This window comes from Saimiri boliviensis, chromosome 18 (assembly GCF_048565385.1).
Source record: "Saimiri boliviensis isolate mSaiBol1 chromosome 18, mSaiBol1.pri, whole genome shotgun sequence".
Classification (NCBI taxonomy): Eukaryota; Metazoa; Chordata; class Mammalia; order Primates; family Cebidae; genus Saimiri; species Saimiri boliviensis.
Window position 1 is genome coordinate 3,381,836 of NC_133466.1, and position 14,731 is coordinate 3,396,566.

At 49.7% G+C, this 14,731-nt stretch overlaps 1 protein-coding gene across 3 annotated transcripts in view; it reads right to left on the reverse strand.

The window, feature by feature from the left end:
• Window positions 1–1,624: 1,624 nt before the first annotated feature.
• The window catches only part of PKNOX1 (PBX/knotted 1 homeobox 1), a 68,665-nt gene continuing 55,558 nt past the window's right edge, over window positions 1,625–14,731 (reverse strand). For all 3 annotated transcript variants that reach the window (XM_010338234.2, XM_074389198.1, XM_074389197.1), the window contains exons 10-11: window positions 14,032–14,204; window positions 1,625–11,075 (exon numbers count right to left, since the gene is read on the reverse strand). In XM_010338234.2, the coding sequence (XP_010336536.1) occupies window positions 10,864–11,075; window positions 14,032–14,204 (385 nt within the window). In that variant the 3' untranslated portion in view covers window positions 1,625–10,863. The remainder of the gene's footprint in view (window positions 11,076–14,031; window positions 14,205–14,731) is intronic.

A 14,731-nucleotide genomic window follows, 5' to 3' on the forward strand; every position in this document is an offset into this window, starting at 1 on the left:
GCCGTGGGGTTTATTTGGATCCCATTCACACCGTTCAGGCCCTGACTGCCCAGCTTCAGGGGACCCAGGCCTGCTCCTTTCCCTTACATCCCTGTCCAATCTTGCCAAAGCCCTCGAGGTGGGGGTAGGAGGAAGCCCAGGGTCACAGATGTCGATCTACTCAGCATCCACCCGCATCCTCATTCCCTACAGTTCAGGTCTCCTTGCCTCTTCCACAGCCATGATGACCCGAGGGCGGAAGTGGGGACTGGGGTTGACCTCGGTTGACAGAAGCTGATGGGTACATGCCATTCCCTGGCTAGTCACTGGTCTGGGTGGACATGTGACCTCAGCAGTCCACACAGGGTGGGTTCCAGGTCTCTGTTCAGAGGACTGGGGGCAACAGCATCCTCTGGCAGGTCCCCAATAAGCCGTATGTGGCCTTGGCTGCTATGGTGGCATCCCATGGGCACAGAGATGCCAGAGAACCAACACCCTCCTGGGGTGGGAGCCGGGTGCTGGGGCCCTGCTGTTTCTGCTGAACACATCTGAGCTGATTCACACGACCCCCTGCAATCCTGGAGAAACTGATGTTGGCAAAGGAAGCTGAAAGGTGGTGGAAACAGATCTATTCCTGAAAGCTCAGGCAGGGGCTGGTTTCCAGAAGGGATCATTGAAAAGTGCCTTACAAAACCCACATGCAAGAGAGCCAGCAGGAGCCAGCCTAAGGATGAGGCCAAAGCAAAGCACAGGCTGCCAGCGAGACAGCCACGCCCAGCCACGCCACGCCCAGCGCCTTGACCCCAGGGCCGCGACTTTCACTAAGCTCAGAACGTAGAATGACTATCTTGGTCCAAGCCCAAGTTCATATTTATGCTGTTTGTTTAAAAATGTAAAAAAGGATTATGAGCAAACGTCTAGCAAAAACAGCAGTGCAAGAACACAGGCAACCCACCTAAAACAACACCTGGCTTCAAAGGCTTGGGAGGCGCCCTCGTGGGGACACAGATGCAGCTCATTACAGGCCATTATTCAGGCCGGGCGCCTACAGACTGCATTTCAGGGAGCCTGGCTTTATCATCCTTTCCTTCAGTTCTTTCATTAACCGCGTGCTCCGTTCCTCCCCAGGCTGCAGCTAGCAAGGCTGTGCACGAGGCTCAGGACAGCTCCGTCAAAGCTTTGGGAAGCTGTCAGAAGGAAATCTGAGCTGGGAGAGAGAACGACTCAGAGGCCTCAGGGAGTCTTGAGTGGGCAGCTCATGGGCTGCCCCGCACCTGGGCACAGCCCTCTCCGCCAGCTCACACCAAGGTGGCGCCGGCGTTGGGTGGAGAGGCTCGGTGCAGCCCGCTCCGTTCTTCGCTCCCCTACACTCTGCTTCGTTACGGGCCCAACACCCCTGTTCAGTGACCGGACCAGAGCCGGCATCGCCGCGGGCAGCACGGGTCCATGGCAGGCCCCAGGAAGGCTGGTGCAGGGCTGACATGGCTCAGCACACGAGGGGCATGGCCCATGCCAAGGCCCCACGTGACAGGACAGGAGCACAGGCCAGAGTCCTGCCTCAGGCACTGCGGCTATTTAGCAACCCCACCCCCCGCCCCCCCCCGCCCCCCCCGCCCCCAGAAAACTGGCTTCAGACAGCGGCAGCGTTTATTTTGCTCACACGTCTGCACCTGGGGCAGGGCTGACGGGCGGCTGGGATCTGCTCTGCTCATCAGCTGGGGTGGCTCCAGGCGCCTGGAGCTCCCTCGTGTGTAGCTTGTGGTCGACGTGGGCTGGCGGACAGGACCCCTGCATGGCCTGTCCCCATGGCCTGGCTTCCTTCCGACATGGCAGCTGGGGCGAAGCCGAGCCCTCTCAACCTATTAGTCATGTGGCAGCTACCACCCCAGCAGGCCACAGAAACCTCTCCAGGGTCACGAAAGGGGAACTCACTGGATGGGCAAAATTCCAGAGGGGCACAGTGGACTGGAGACGTCACTTCTGCCACAAGACCCTAGACACTGCCCGAGAGAATGTTTCCACACAGAATCAGGAATTAGAAAGGCTTTACATTGCTCAAGGTCAAAGGCAACGCCTTCAACTCTGAGTAAAAACTGTTCCCAAACCTGAATGCTCCCCCTTCCTCATTCCCATTTCTGCTGAACTCTCCGACCGCAGGCACAGAGCTTCGTGTGCACGCTGGAGTGCAGGGCAACGCTCCCCACCCCCTGCTGCCACCACCCCGATTTTGGCAGCTGCCAGAAGGCAGGAAAGGAGAAAACAGTGAGGGACAGGGAACCTCCAGCCACTTCCCTCCTTCCACCAGGCAAAGACCCACCGCGGACAGGCAGGAAACATTTTCAACTCAAGGCCCGCCCTGGCTCAGACTTTCTCCCGTCCAAGTCCCTGCCCAGAGATAAGGCAGAGTTTGGCAGCAGAGGCAGGAATGGGCATGATCCCTGCACCCCAAGGGTTCAGGACCCACCTGAGATGGAGGCTGAGCCAGGAGAACGCCAAGAAGCCAGGAGCAAGCAGCAGTAGCCCTCTGCCAGGGAGGGCAGGAGCAGACAGCAGGTATGCTGCAGCATCCAAGGCCTGCTGGCACTTGAGGAGGGGTAGGGCCACCAGGAAGCCCTCTGGCACCCACGCCACACACAGTGGATGTGGCCACTGTGGAAAGAATCGGAAGCCTGTGGTGCCTGATGGGAATGAAGGCAGCCCCAAGCCCATAGCCAGCTCACCTGGTGACCACACCCACCCATGAAAGTGGGGTGCCCATTTTTGGGCATGAGGACTATTTATCTTGGTTTCTACTGTTCTACAAAAAAATAACTTGCATTCGATAAAACATGAGAGAAGCTGGGCACAGTCGCTCACGCCTGTAATCCCAGTACTTTGGGAGGCTAAGGTGGGTGGAACATAAGGTCAGGAGTTTGAGACCAGCCTGACCAACAAGGTGAAACCCCGCCTGTACTAACAACACAAAAAAGTTAGCTGGGTGTGGTGGCACGTGCCTGTAATCCCAGCTACTCAGGAAGCCGAAGCAGGAGAATCGCTTGAACTCGGGAGGCAGAGGTTGCAGTGAGCCAAGATCATGCCACTGAACTCCAGCCTGGGTGACAGAGGGAGACTCTGTCTCAAAAAATAATAATAGTAATAAACTATGAGAGAAACAATAGACAATCCACTTCTATGAAATAAAGCGATTAATGGCAGCAGACCCAAGAATGTCCCATGCCAATGTCTCACAGCCACACCCCCCGCAGGTGACCCTGCTGCCCTCCGTGTGAAGCCCCGGCCACCACAGGCGAGGCCGCAGTGAGCGTCTCTGCACAGGTCCTCTCACAGACCTGCTAGAGAATCCCTCTGTGCTGAGCTTTAGGACCACAGTCACGCGCCACCCACAATGTTTCCGCCAGCGACAGAGGGAGCAGACCAAGGCGGTCCCGTGAGGTTCCAATGCTGGTCCGTATTGCCGGTGCCGTCATGACGCGCAGCACAGCTGTCCCGTGTGGCACTGCCAGCCTATGTAAGTATACGCGGTGACATCCTAGCCCTCCGTGCTCACACGCTCACTCCCTGACTCACCCCAGCAGCTCCCAGGCCTGCAGGTGCCACTCCTGTTAAGTTCCCTATGTTATTTTCAACACTTTATACTGTATTTTTACTGTACCTTTGTTTAGTTTTTCTTTTTTTTTTTTTTTTTGTGAGACAGGGCCTGACTCTGTCACCCAGGCTGGCATGCAGTGGTGTAAACATGGCTCACTGAAGCCTCTGCCTGCTGAGTCCAAGCCATCCTCCCACCTCAGCCCCTGCGTAGCTGGGGCTACAGGCATGTGTCACCATGCTCCACTAATTTTTAAATTTTTTTGTAGACATGAGGTCTTACTCTATCGCCCAGGCTGCTCTTGAACTCCCCAGCACAAGTGATCTTCCTGCCCTGGCTTCCCAGAGTGTTGGGATTACAGGTGTGAACCACGGTGCTCGGCCGATTTAGCTGTTTAGACACACAGATCCTTACATTATGTTACGATTGCCCAGGACACTCAGCAGGGTCACCTGCTGCACAGGCATGTGGCGGGGAGCAAGGGGCCGAGCCACACTGGCTGGGTGTGTAGTGGACTGTCTAGGTCCATGTGAGTGCACTGTGATGGTCCTATAGTGACGGAGTGCCCTGAAGAGACATTCCTCGGAGCACAGCCCATTGTTAAGTGACACGTGACTGCACTGTTAGGTTCATTCCAAAATGGCCAGTGCCGTGATATTCCTCCAGCAACACTCCAGTTCCCGTTTCTGCATAGCCCCATCGCAGATGAGGCGGCCGGCCCCGGGCTGCACTCACACCCGCTGGCCGTGGCGAGGCCGTGCATCCTCGCGTGCGTCTTGGCCATCTGGTCTCCTGTTGGTGAACTATGAATATGCGCTGTCATGTTTCTAGAGGCTTCCAGCAGGTTACTTGCTGGTGTGCAGGCTCCCCTAACACTGGCTCCTTGCCGGCTTTATACATTAGGAAGGAGGAACGTGGAATGCGGTGCCCGGTCACCGCCTGTTAACGGTCCTCGGTGCCCTCCACTGCACAGGAAAACGGAATTTTGAGCTGGCCAAATCACCCATGTTTTGCCCTAGGATTTGTGCCTCTGGGGTCTCAATATGAGCTTCCTCTCCAAGGGAACAAAGATAAGCTCCCGTATCATCTTCCACTGGCTCATGGCCAGGCCCAGAACCCACGGTGCCTGCCTCTGCCCCCGCCTCTCCTCTGCACTGCTGGCTTCCAAGCCGCGGGTCCCTCCCGGCTGCCCAGCCCCATGCCCTCCTCCCATCTCCCCTCCCACAGCAACCCACACACTCATGGCCTCTGCTGCGGGAACTGCTCCTTTCTGGGGTTCCCTTGAAAAATTCAGCGGAGGATTTTCTCCAGCTCCGCTGGCTGCTCTCTAACTCCATGGCCCCTAAAACTGAGGTCTATGCTCACACACGAGACAATGTAAGTGTTAAGGGCTTCACGACTTATTTCTCATGCATTGTGGTGTTAAGATAATATGAAAGAAAGCTGAGTTAATATAGGGTAAAATATTTAAAAATATACCTAACTTTCTACGGGCCATTTTCTAAAAATGTCTAAGAAACTAAAGCCATCAATCATTTAAATGTTTCTTTTGACACATGATGAAATAAAAGAATTCCTGATTTATTTATTTTTGTGGGGGACAGAGTCTCACTCTGTCACCCAGGCTGGAGTGCAGTGGTGCAGTCTAGGCTCACTACAATCTCCACCTCCTGGGTTAAAGCGATTTTCCTGCCTCAGCTTCTCAAGTAGCTGGGATTACAGATGCCTGCCACACACCTGGCTACTTTTTTGTATTTTTAGTAGAGACAGCGTTTCACCATGTTGGCCAGGCTGGTCTCAAATTCCTGACCTCAGGTGATCTGCCCACCACAGCCTCCCAAAGTGCTGGGATTAAAGGCGTGAAGCACCATGCCCAGCGTAGAATTCCTGATTTATATTAAAACATTCTTGCTTTTTACAGGGCTGAAGTCCTCAGTCAAATAAGGAGATGAAGAATGGAAACTTCTGTATAAGATAATACCTTCTAAATACTATTTGTATACAGAATACTTACAAATTATCCAAGTAAGCCATGCTAGCTAGTTCTTCATAGACCACAAAAGCCAGACCTGAGGAGGTCTGGTAGAGAGGAGCCGCAGGTGCCAGACATGACCTGAGCCACGTGATGAAGACTCGGGATTGGGGAACGCTGGCCCCAGGCCCAGACGCCACCCCCGGGCCCAGCACTCACTGTTTTCAGTCACCTGTGCTTAGATGCTAGATACTCCGAGCCTCACAGATTTTAGTTAAACAATGATATGGAGATTCTAGGTCTTGGTGAAGGTAAGAAGATCTCACTGTGCATAGGCAAAAATAATTTCTAGTAAGAATTTTTTTTTTTTTTGGAGATAAGAGTCTCACTCTATCCCCCAGGCTGGAGTGCGGTGGTGTGATCTCGGCTCAGTGCAACCTCCGCCTGCTCGGTTCAAGAGATTCTCCTGCCTCCGCTTCCCGAGTAGCTGGAATTACAGGTGCCCACCACAATGCCTGGATAGCTTTTGTATTTTTAGCAGAGACAGGTTTCACCATGTTGGCCAAGCTGGTCTCAAACTCCTGATCTCAGGTGATCCACCCGCCTCAACCTCCCAAAGTGCTGGGATTCCAGGCGCGAGCCACCCCGCCGCGCTGGGCCTTGTACTAAGAATTTCTTCTGAGAGTACATAGAATAGAATGGCATGAAAGCTAAAAACAGTAGACATTATTTATGACATTTATATAATTCAAAAACAAGTGTGAAAAACTAAATATTTAATCCAAATCTTTCTTATTTTCTTGAATTGCCAGAGTATTACTCATTTCCTCATCTCTCTTTAGATAGATAGAATCTTACTCGTCGTAAACATCATTGCCAAGCTGGAATAAACCTGATAAGCCAATTCTTCCTTTTCACAAATGAAGCCCTGGAGGCCTGGAGAGGCTGGGGCTGCCCAGGGCCCCACAGGAGTAAAGTCTGTGTCCGTCTCTCACCTCAACCTGAGGGAGCTGAAGACACAACACCGTGCTTCAGTCTTCTGCAAATCAATCAAAACATTTTCTGAAACCATACAGTCAGCTGTCACTACTAATCGCTAGCAAAATTCACAATTTTGGATGTAGGTTTGTTTTTTTGTTTTGTTTTTTTTTTTTTTGAGATGGACTCTTGCTCCGTCTCCTAGCTGGAATGGTGTGGTGCAATCTCACCTCACTGCAGCCTCGCCTCCCGGGCTCAAGCGATTCTCCTGCCTCAGCCTCCCGAGTAACTGGATTACAGGTGTGTGCCACCATGCCTGGCTAATTTTTGTATTTTTTAGCAGAGATGGGGTTTCTTCACGTTGGCCAGCCTGGTGTTGAACTCCCGGACCTCAGGTGATCCACCTGCCTGGGCCTCCCAAAGTGATGGGATTACAGGCGTGAGCCACTGTGCCTGGCCTGAATGTCGTTTTTAAAATACTTAAGTCTGCTGACTTTAGCTTTTAAGCATGAACAGTTGTTGGGAGTTATAGCACCCTGGACAACAAAGATGAAAAACCCTCTGAAATTGTGTTGATGCACCTTTGAAATCTTCAGAAACAGCCTTGTCGTGACATCTTATAATATCAACCATGAAAGGTGTTACATTACCTCACTGATGAATCATTTCCTTCTCATAAACTATCAGAATAATTAGATTTATGAAAAACTATAATAAAAAGTAAAAGCTACCTGTTTCCATTTTCTGCCTGGAAAACCAATGACTGAACCAAGTAAGCAATTTAAGAAAAGCTTCTTGGACACGTACATGGCCCTGAATAGCCTCATGCAACGTGGTCCTAGTTTTTTAAATATGCAGGGGCCAACACAAACCCACATGTCACCAGAAAACAGGAAAACAATCTCAGTGTCTTACATAAAATGGAAAAGCAGCTTTTGGTGACATGAGCTTTATAAAATAAAACATCCATAAATCACGTTTCTATTTTTAATTTTTTTGCGTTGATAGATCAATTGCTTCACAAAAATCCTTTTAAAGACAACAATCCAAGGAAACATATTGTTACAGTATTCACATTTCAAAGATTGTCAGTTTCAAAGACCCAACATAACAAGAACAAAAGAAGATTGCTGACTTCTTTCTGTCTCTAAGTGCCAGGAATGGGCCTTCGCAAGGGGCAGAACCCCTGCTGGGCGCCCTGGAGTTTGTCTCAAGGAAAAGCGCCCACTGCTTCCTCACGCAGGCAGGAGGCGGATCACTCTCAGGTCACACAGACACGATTCCTGGATCCCTTAGCCACAGGATTTCCTTTGCATACTAGAACAACACTTCCACTCATCTTACTATCTGGAATCAAAACGCAAAGGCCAAGCTAGTCCCTTGGCGGGAGCGTGCAGGGACCCAGCACAGCCAGCCCGGCAGCTGCTGCCCCACAGGTGCAGGCTACGAATAACAGCAACATGCTCAGTGTGGCCTCAAGACACATTCGAAGGGAGCCTTCAGAGGGAAAAATTCAACAAGAATTACACTGGGGTCAAATCTGATCATTTAAAATGAAATCTTAAGAGGGGGGTCACACTTTTACAGACTCTCTCCACTGTCCAAGGGTGCCAACTGAACTCAAACATGCCGGGCAGTGATTTTACAAACTGAAACGGCTTGCAAAGCTGCTTCAAAGCACCCTGGTTATGCATGGAGAGAGTTTAAAGTAAACTCAGGCTATGCCCATAAGTACCCTCTCCTGAAATCATCTTTATCCCTACTCCTCTGAATTGAGTAAGAATTGAGGAAAGCTGAAGGAAGTTTTCAGCTGGAGAGTGTGTACACTGTACCATTCAGCACGAACCTTTAACTCTCAGGCCACAGCTTCCCAGTGCCACCTAGATTCATGCAGTGCCCTCTTTTTTTATAGACGGGGTCTCACTATATTGCCCAAGATGGGGCACAGTGGCTACTCACAGGTGCAAGCATAACACACTGCAGCCTCAAACTCCTGGGCACACGCCAGCCTCTGCCTCACACTCCTGAGTAGGTGGAACTATAGGCAGACCCTGCCACGCCAGGCTCAGGCAGTGCTCTTAAATTCAACCCACTGCTCAGTGAATGTGATTTCTGGTAGGGTAAAGAAACAGTGACCTATACATCAGTCTACCTTTTGTGACTGGCTTCCACTGATCCACACTAAAGAGCAGGCTGTTGAGGTGACAGGAGGAGGAAAGGCTGGCTGGCTTTCACGACTGCTCATTCTAAGAAGTCCAACAAAGTTGGAATTTAAGTTAAAATGATCTTGTAGACCTGACTTAAAATAGGAAAAAAACGGTTCACAAACAAGGAATGCAATGGTGGCTTTAAGATATGATTCTTGGCCAGGCGCAGTGGCTCATGCCTATAATCCCAGCACTTTGGAGGCAGAGGGGGGTGGATCACTCCAGCCTGGGCAACGAGAGCGAAATTCCATCTCAAAAAAAAAAAAAGATGTCATTCCCTGAAAGAACTGATAATCAAGTCTTTCAGTTAAAACGCCTGAAAGACTTTTAAATAAATTTCTGTGTGTTTCCTGCTGACTTCTAAGTTATCTGAAAGTACTCCCCTATGATTAACTTCAATTAATATATTTTTTGGGAAAAATCAGTTCCAGAAAAAAAACCTCTTCACTAGCTTAAAATATCCCTTGGCTTACAAACAATCACTACTGCTGAATCTCAACAACTGACGATATTCCTGACGTTACAAACAAACGAACTTCAGCCATACCATTTCGGATGATATAAAGACATTCTGTATGAAACACCGTGGCCTGTTTTCTGTCTGAGAAAAAGCCCCACTCCTAAGTAAACAAATAAAAACAAATCAAAACCAAACAAAACAGGACCCAGCCCGCTCTCTCAGTTCATCTCGTTGCCAGGAAACAGAAGGCCTACAGTTATTCCAAATCCCACGTGGTCAAGTGAGTGGGAGGGCTCTGGGAAGTCGAAAGCGACAATGTATCACAAACACTGACAGCAGGCAGGAGACAGGCGCAAATGCACACGTGAGACCCAGCCCGTGGGGGCCCACCACTACGCCCTTGCCAGACCAACCCGCTGCTGTGACTCCAGGGGTGTCTGCCAATTAAGTCATTAAGTCTGAGTATCTGCTGTTTACCCTAGCTCTGGGCCAGTGGGGCAGAGCACACTTTATATTAGCTTATAATAAACATTCTATGCATAACATATTTTGAACTTAAAACTTCTAAAACAATACACAGCTAACATGGTAAAACAACCATGCAACTGTGGTCAGATTTGAATGGAACTAGAGTATGTGTGGTGACAGCTCCTAGCTCATCACTGGCTACCACTTCACCTCACTTACCTGAAGTCCTATTTAACAAATACCTTTCAATATATGTTTACATCAAGTGTAAAATGCAATCTGAGCATTACATACCAACAAAAATGTGCAGATACCAAAGTTTCATGAAATAGCTGTTTCTTTTATAGCAGTAAATGTTCATCACTACCCTGGGAGAGCAAAGAACCAGGGGACGGTGGCTAACTTTGGGCAGGTTCATTAAATTTGGTCACTTCAAAACATTCCAAATTGAAATATTAATAGCAAGCATGTATTGTTTCTTCTCTAGAAATTTTATCCTCAATATAGTCATCATCCAATTTATAACGAATTTATAAAAATAGCTTTTTTATCCAATAATTCCAGCAAGGTAAAAATAGGAGTTTCTTTTTATATATAGCGAATGAAACAGGCTCACTGAACACGAGGGGACTGGGCTTGCCGAGCTCGCCGTCCATCCACCACGATGAAACCACACTCAGTCCAGGCGTGTGCTGCGGTCCCCGCACACCGGCAGTGTCGGGTGCAGAAGCTTCTTTCAAATCCATGGGCCACACAAAAAAAACAGCCCACTGAAATCTGCTGGAACCACAGAACTAAGTGAAAACTGCGTCACGGTTTAGAAAATGGCAGCGATTTTCCTTAATCTAATTAGGGATTCAAGGTAGGGAGGGAGTGGTGTGTCATTCCTCACATATCTAGCGTTAAACCTTTAAAGAATTTCTTTAAAAATCCACACACACTAAACACACACACACACGTGTGCATGCGCACACAACACACAGACACACGCACACGTGTACATACACACACAACACACACACGTGTGTGCACACGCACACAACACACACACACTTGAAAGAAGTCGCTGCACCGGCAAAGACGCGCTTTAAGCTTACTATGAAATACAAAAGTGCACTCTTCTATATCTACATATAAAACATATTAGAAATAAAACTGTGTAAAATGTTTGCTGTGCAAACTATGAGAAGTCAGGTGAGTCTGCTCCTCCGTCCTACTGCAGGGAGTCGCTGTTCTCCAAGACGAGCCCGCTGATGTGCGCAGGGGCCAGGGCGCCCGCCTCCTCCTCTGTGCTGTCCACAGACTCGTCCTCGCTCTGCCCTGCCATCATGACCTGCTGCACCGCCAGGGTGGCCCCGTCCGAGGACAGAGACTGCAGGCTGTCCACGTTCATGTTCACGGGCGTGGTGATGGTCACAACAGCTCCTGCAGCAGGATGAGGGTGTGTCACTATTTAAATTAGTGCTCACAGAGAAACACTTCCTTACTCAGCTGGGTGCTGTTTGCTTGTTTGTCCTAAAGTTAAAGAAAGACCTGCATATGTTTGGGGAATGTTCAACAGGAATTGAAGACACTGTTTCTGAAATCGGCCTCGGACCACCCTTAGCTAATAAGGCCTTGGCCTAAGAACACCCTCCGTGGAGATCAGGGCTATAAAGAACAGATTCGTGGAGCAAGCTGTATTGTAATAACAAGAAAACCCAAAAACACAGAAGGAAGACACACAAGAAGAACACAGTGGAGAAACAAAGTAAAAAGGAGAATACCGGAAGAGGGAGGAGGACCTGCATGAAGGGACAGAAGGAAACGCTGTGGCATGCCGGTGCCTGCTGCAGAGCCTGACGGCAGACGATGAAAGCAGCCCAGACATCCAGGAGCAAGGCCTACATGAAAACGCTCAACAACGGAGAGGATGGGCACAGCGGCTCACAACTGTAACCCCAGCCCTTTGAGAGGCCAAGGAGGGAGGATCCCTTGAGCCAGGAGTTCCAGACCAGCCAGCCTGGGCAACATGGGAGGCCCCATCTCTACAAAACATTGAAAAATTACCCGGGCATGGTGGTGCATGCCTGTAGTCCCAGCTACTCAGGAGGCTGAGGTGGGAGGCTCGCTTGAGTCCAGGAGGTCAAGGGGCTGCAGTGAGCCAAGCTCACCCCACTGCACTCCCCAACCTGGGTGACAGAGCAAGACCCTGTCTCAAAAAAATAAAACACTGAACAATGGAATGCCATGCTGCTACTAAACCATACAGTGGACCAACGTTTACTAATTTGTAAAATTCTGCGAGACACATTAATGAGTAATGAAGGAAAATAGAGACTGTTATATGATATGCTAACATCTGGGTAAGATTTTAAGGGCTACACATTCACCCATTCATCTGTGTCTGTGCACACAATATCCTATCATGTATGCACTGGAGGCTGTGCAGGAAGCTGCTAACAATGACTGTCTCTGGAGAAGTAGAAGCCAGGATGGAAGAGAGATTCACTTTTCACTGAATATTCTTGTTTCAGCGTCTTTCCTCAGTAGATAGGCATTGCCTTTTCTGACAGAGACAGAAAAAGAGGGGAAGGAAAGGGAATAATAACTCCCGAGCTATTCGTTCTTTAAACAGGAGACCACTACACATCAAAACCTGAACGAAGCAGCCACAGCAGTACTTGAGGAAACTTGCTTTAAATGCATGTAACACACCTCAAGAAAGGCTAAATGGACACAAAGTAAGTGTGATTCACAATCCATCCTAACCTGGGGGCCAGCACCACCACGGAACGTCCCCTGCGCATTCAGTGGAGAACCCATCAGTTCCTGCTGCAAGGAACGGACCTGAGGCTGGGGGAAAAGACCACAGGGAACAGAGCCCAGCACTCACACAGGCAGCCTGGAAAACTCACTGTCTGCAGCCACTGGATGGAAAACTCAGGAGGGTCTGGCCTCTGCTGGGATAATCCGTTGCTAGCCTGAACACTGCTGTGGACCACCCACAAGGATCACATGGCTCCCAAGTGACCTAAGTGCCCTGCAGAGCAAAGCTCAAGAAGACTTACAGGAATACAAAAACATCCAGCACCTCCAAAAAGTTCCCAGTGCCTGGCGTCCAGTCAGATGACCAGCCATGACAAGAAGCAGGGAAACCATCATCAGGAGGAAAAGCAATCAGCTAAAACTGCCCCGAGCTGACAGGTGTTGGAATTCGGAGAGGAGGACATCAGAGCAGCTGCTGCTCCTGTATTCTGCGTGCTCCAAACTTAAGCAGACTCACAGAAGACATAAAAGACTGGAAGAGAGCTTCTGGAGGGACGGAAACTACGGCGTGTAAGATGAAAACCACACCGGACGGGAGCAGCGTAAGATGAAGCGGTGCAGTGGAAGGAGTCACGGAAATCACCCGAAATGAAACAGACTCTAACAAGCGGAAAAGCACATCAGCCATGTGTGAGACTTTTCACCACCTGATACACAGGCACTGAAGTCCCTGAAAAGGGCTGCAGGAGGAAGGTCAGAAAATGTGGTTAAAGAAATAATGGCCCCAAACTTGCCTAAGTGAAAAAAGAAAGAAGAGGAAATACCACCATTTACATACACTTCAAAACACATGCGTGAGGGCTGGGCGCAGTGGCCCGTGCCTGTCATTCCAGTACACTGGGAGGCCCACGCAGGTGGATCACGAGGTCAGGATTTCCAGACCATGGTGAAACCCTGTCTCTACTAAAAATACAAAAAAAAAAAAAAAAAAAAAATTAGCCAGGCCTGGTGGCAGGTGCCTGTAATTCCAGCTATTTGAGAGGCTGAGGCAGACTTGCTTAAACCCAGGAGGCGGAGGTTGCTGTGAGCCAAGATCACACCACTGCAGTCCAGCCTGGGCAACAGAATGAGACTCCATCTCAAAAAAAAAAAAACAAAGAGAAAGATTCCTACAAAACTCGTCAGAACGGCTGCCTGTGACAGGGACGGAGGGCAGAGGTCACAGGGAATGAGCAAAACAAGAGAAGGGCGAGGCGGATGAAGAGAAAGAAGCCAAGCGGTGGCAACAGGGTAATTCCCTCCTCGGCACCCAAAGCCGGAGCGAAGAGGACAGCAAATGCGGAAGTAAAGGAGAATCCACTGCCCACGGCTGCGTCTGTGAACAGAACGAATGATGGCCTATCTCTGTCACATGTTTTACATTCCCTACTACTGGTGCTCCTAACTCTTACCAAGAGCTCCCACGCAGCCAGGATGCAGGTTGCCTGTGCTTTTGTTGCAGAGAAAGAGAACGACAGGTACTTTGGCTCACCGCACTACCTGAGGCTCATAGCTAACAGGCCCGATCCAGGCCTCCTGTTCAGAATCCCCACCCCACGGTGCACCATGTCTGGCCTTGGCCGGCCGCCCGTACCTTCTGACATGGTGAGCTCGCTCGGCGGTGGCTGGGCGACTCCTGATGCAATAGAGTCGGGCCAAAACCTCTGAACTGGTCGGTTCTGAGCAGTTTTTTTCTTTGTTTTGGGGGTTTCTGAACAACTTGAATCCAACATTGGCTGAAGAATTCGTCTTCTGGCATTGATGAACCTGGAGTCAACAAAGGGAAGCTTCCATCAAAACAGCCTTCGTAAAGACCCTATACAGGACTAACAAATCCTTCTAACAAACACACACTCTGCGAACCACGCTACAAAGAATAACGCATGCTCTCCACTATCGTTAACTACTTAAGAGGACTCGACAGCTATTCTAAATCATCTAAATGGTCAGAAACACCGGGCCTGTTGTTTGAAAATCATTTACATAAGGACCAACTCATCCCTGGACTTTTTTTTTTTTTTTTTTGTATCAACTCATTTAGTGCATGTTTGTCCACTGGACGCTCATAAGAACACAGATGATCCTGTTGAATCTGCGAATTTGACACTATTTTCCCTAAGGAGGGAAAACGTTAAACAAGCAAGACTTTCTGTATCCTGTAGTGCCATCATGCCTGAGACCATCGGGCAGTTTGCACTCGTCTGGACGTCACCAGATCACCAGTGTGGCCGAGCCTTGGGTGGCAACCTGTCTGAGCCGTCAGGGAACAGGACTGCCAACTCTGGCTTTACCAC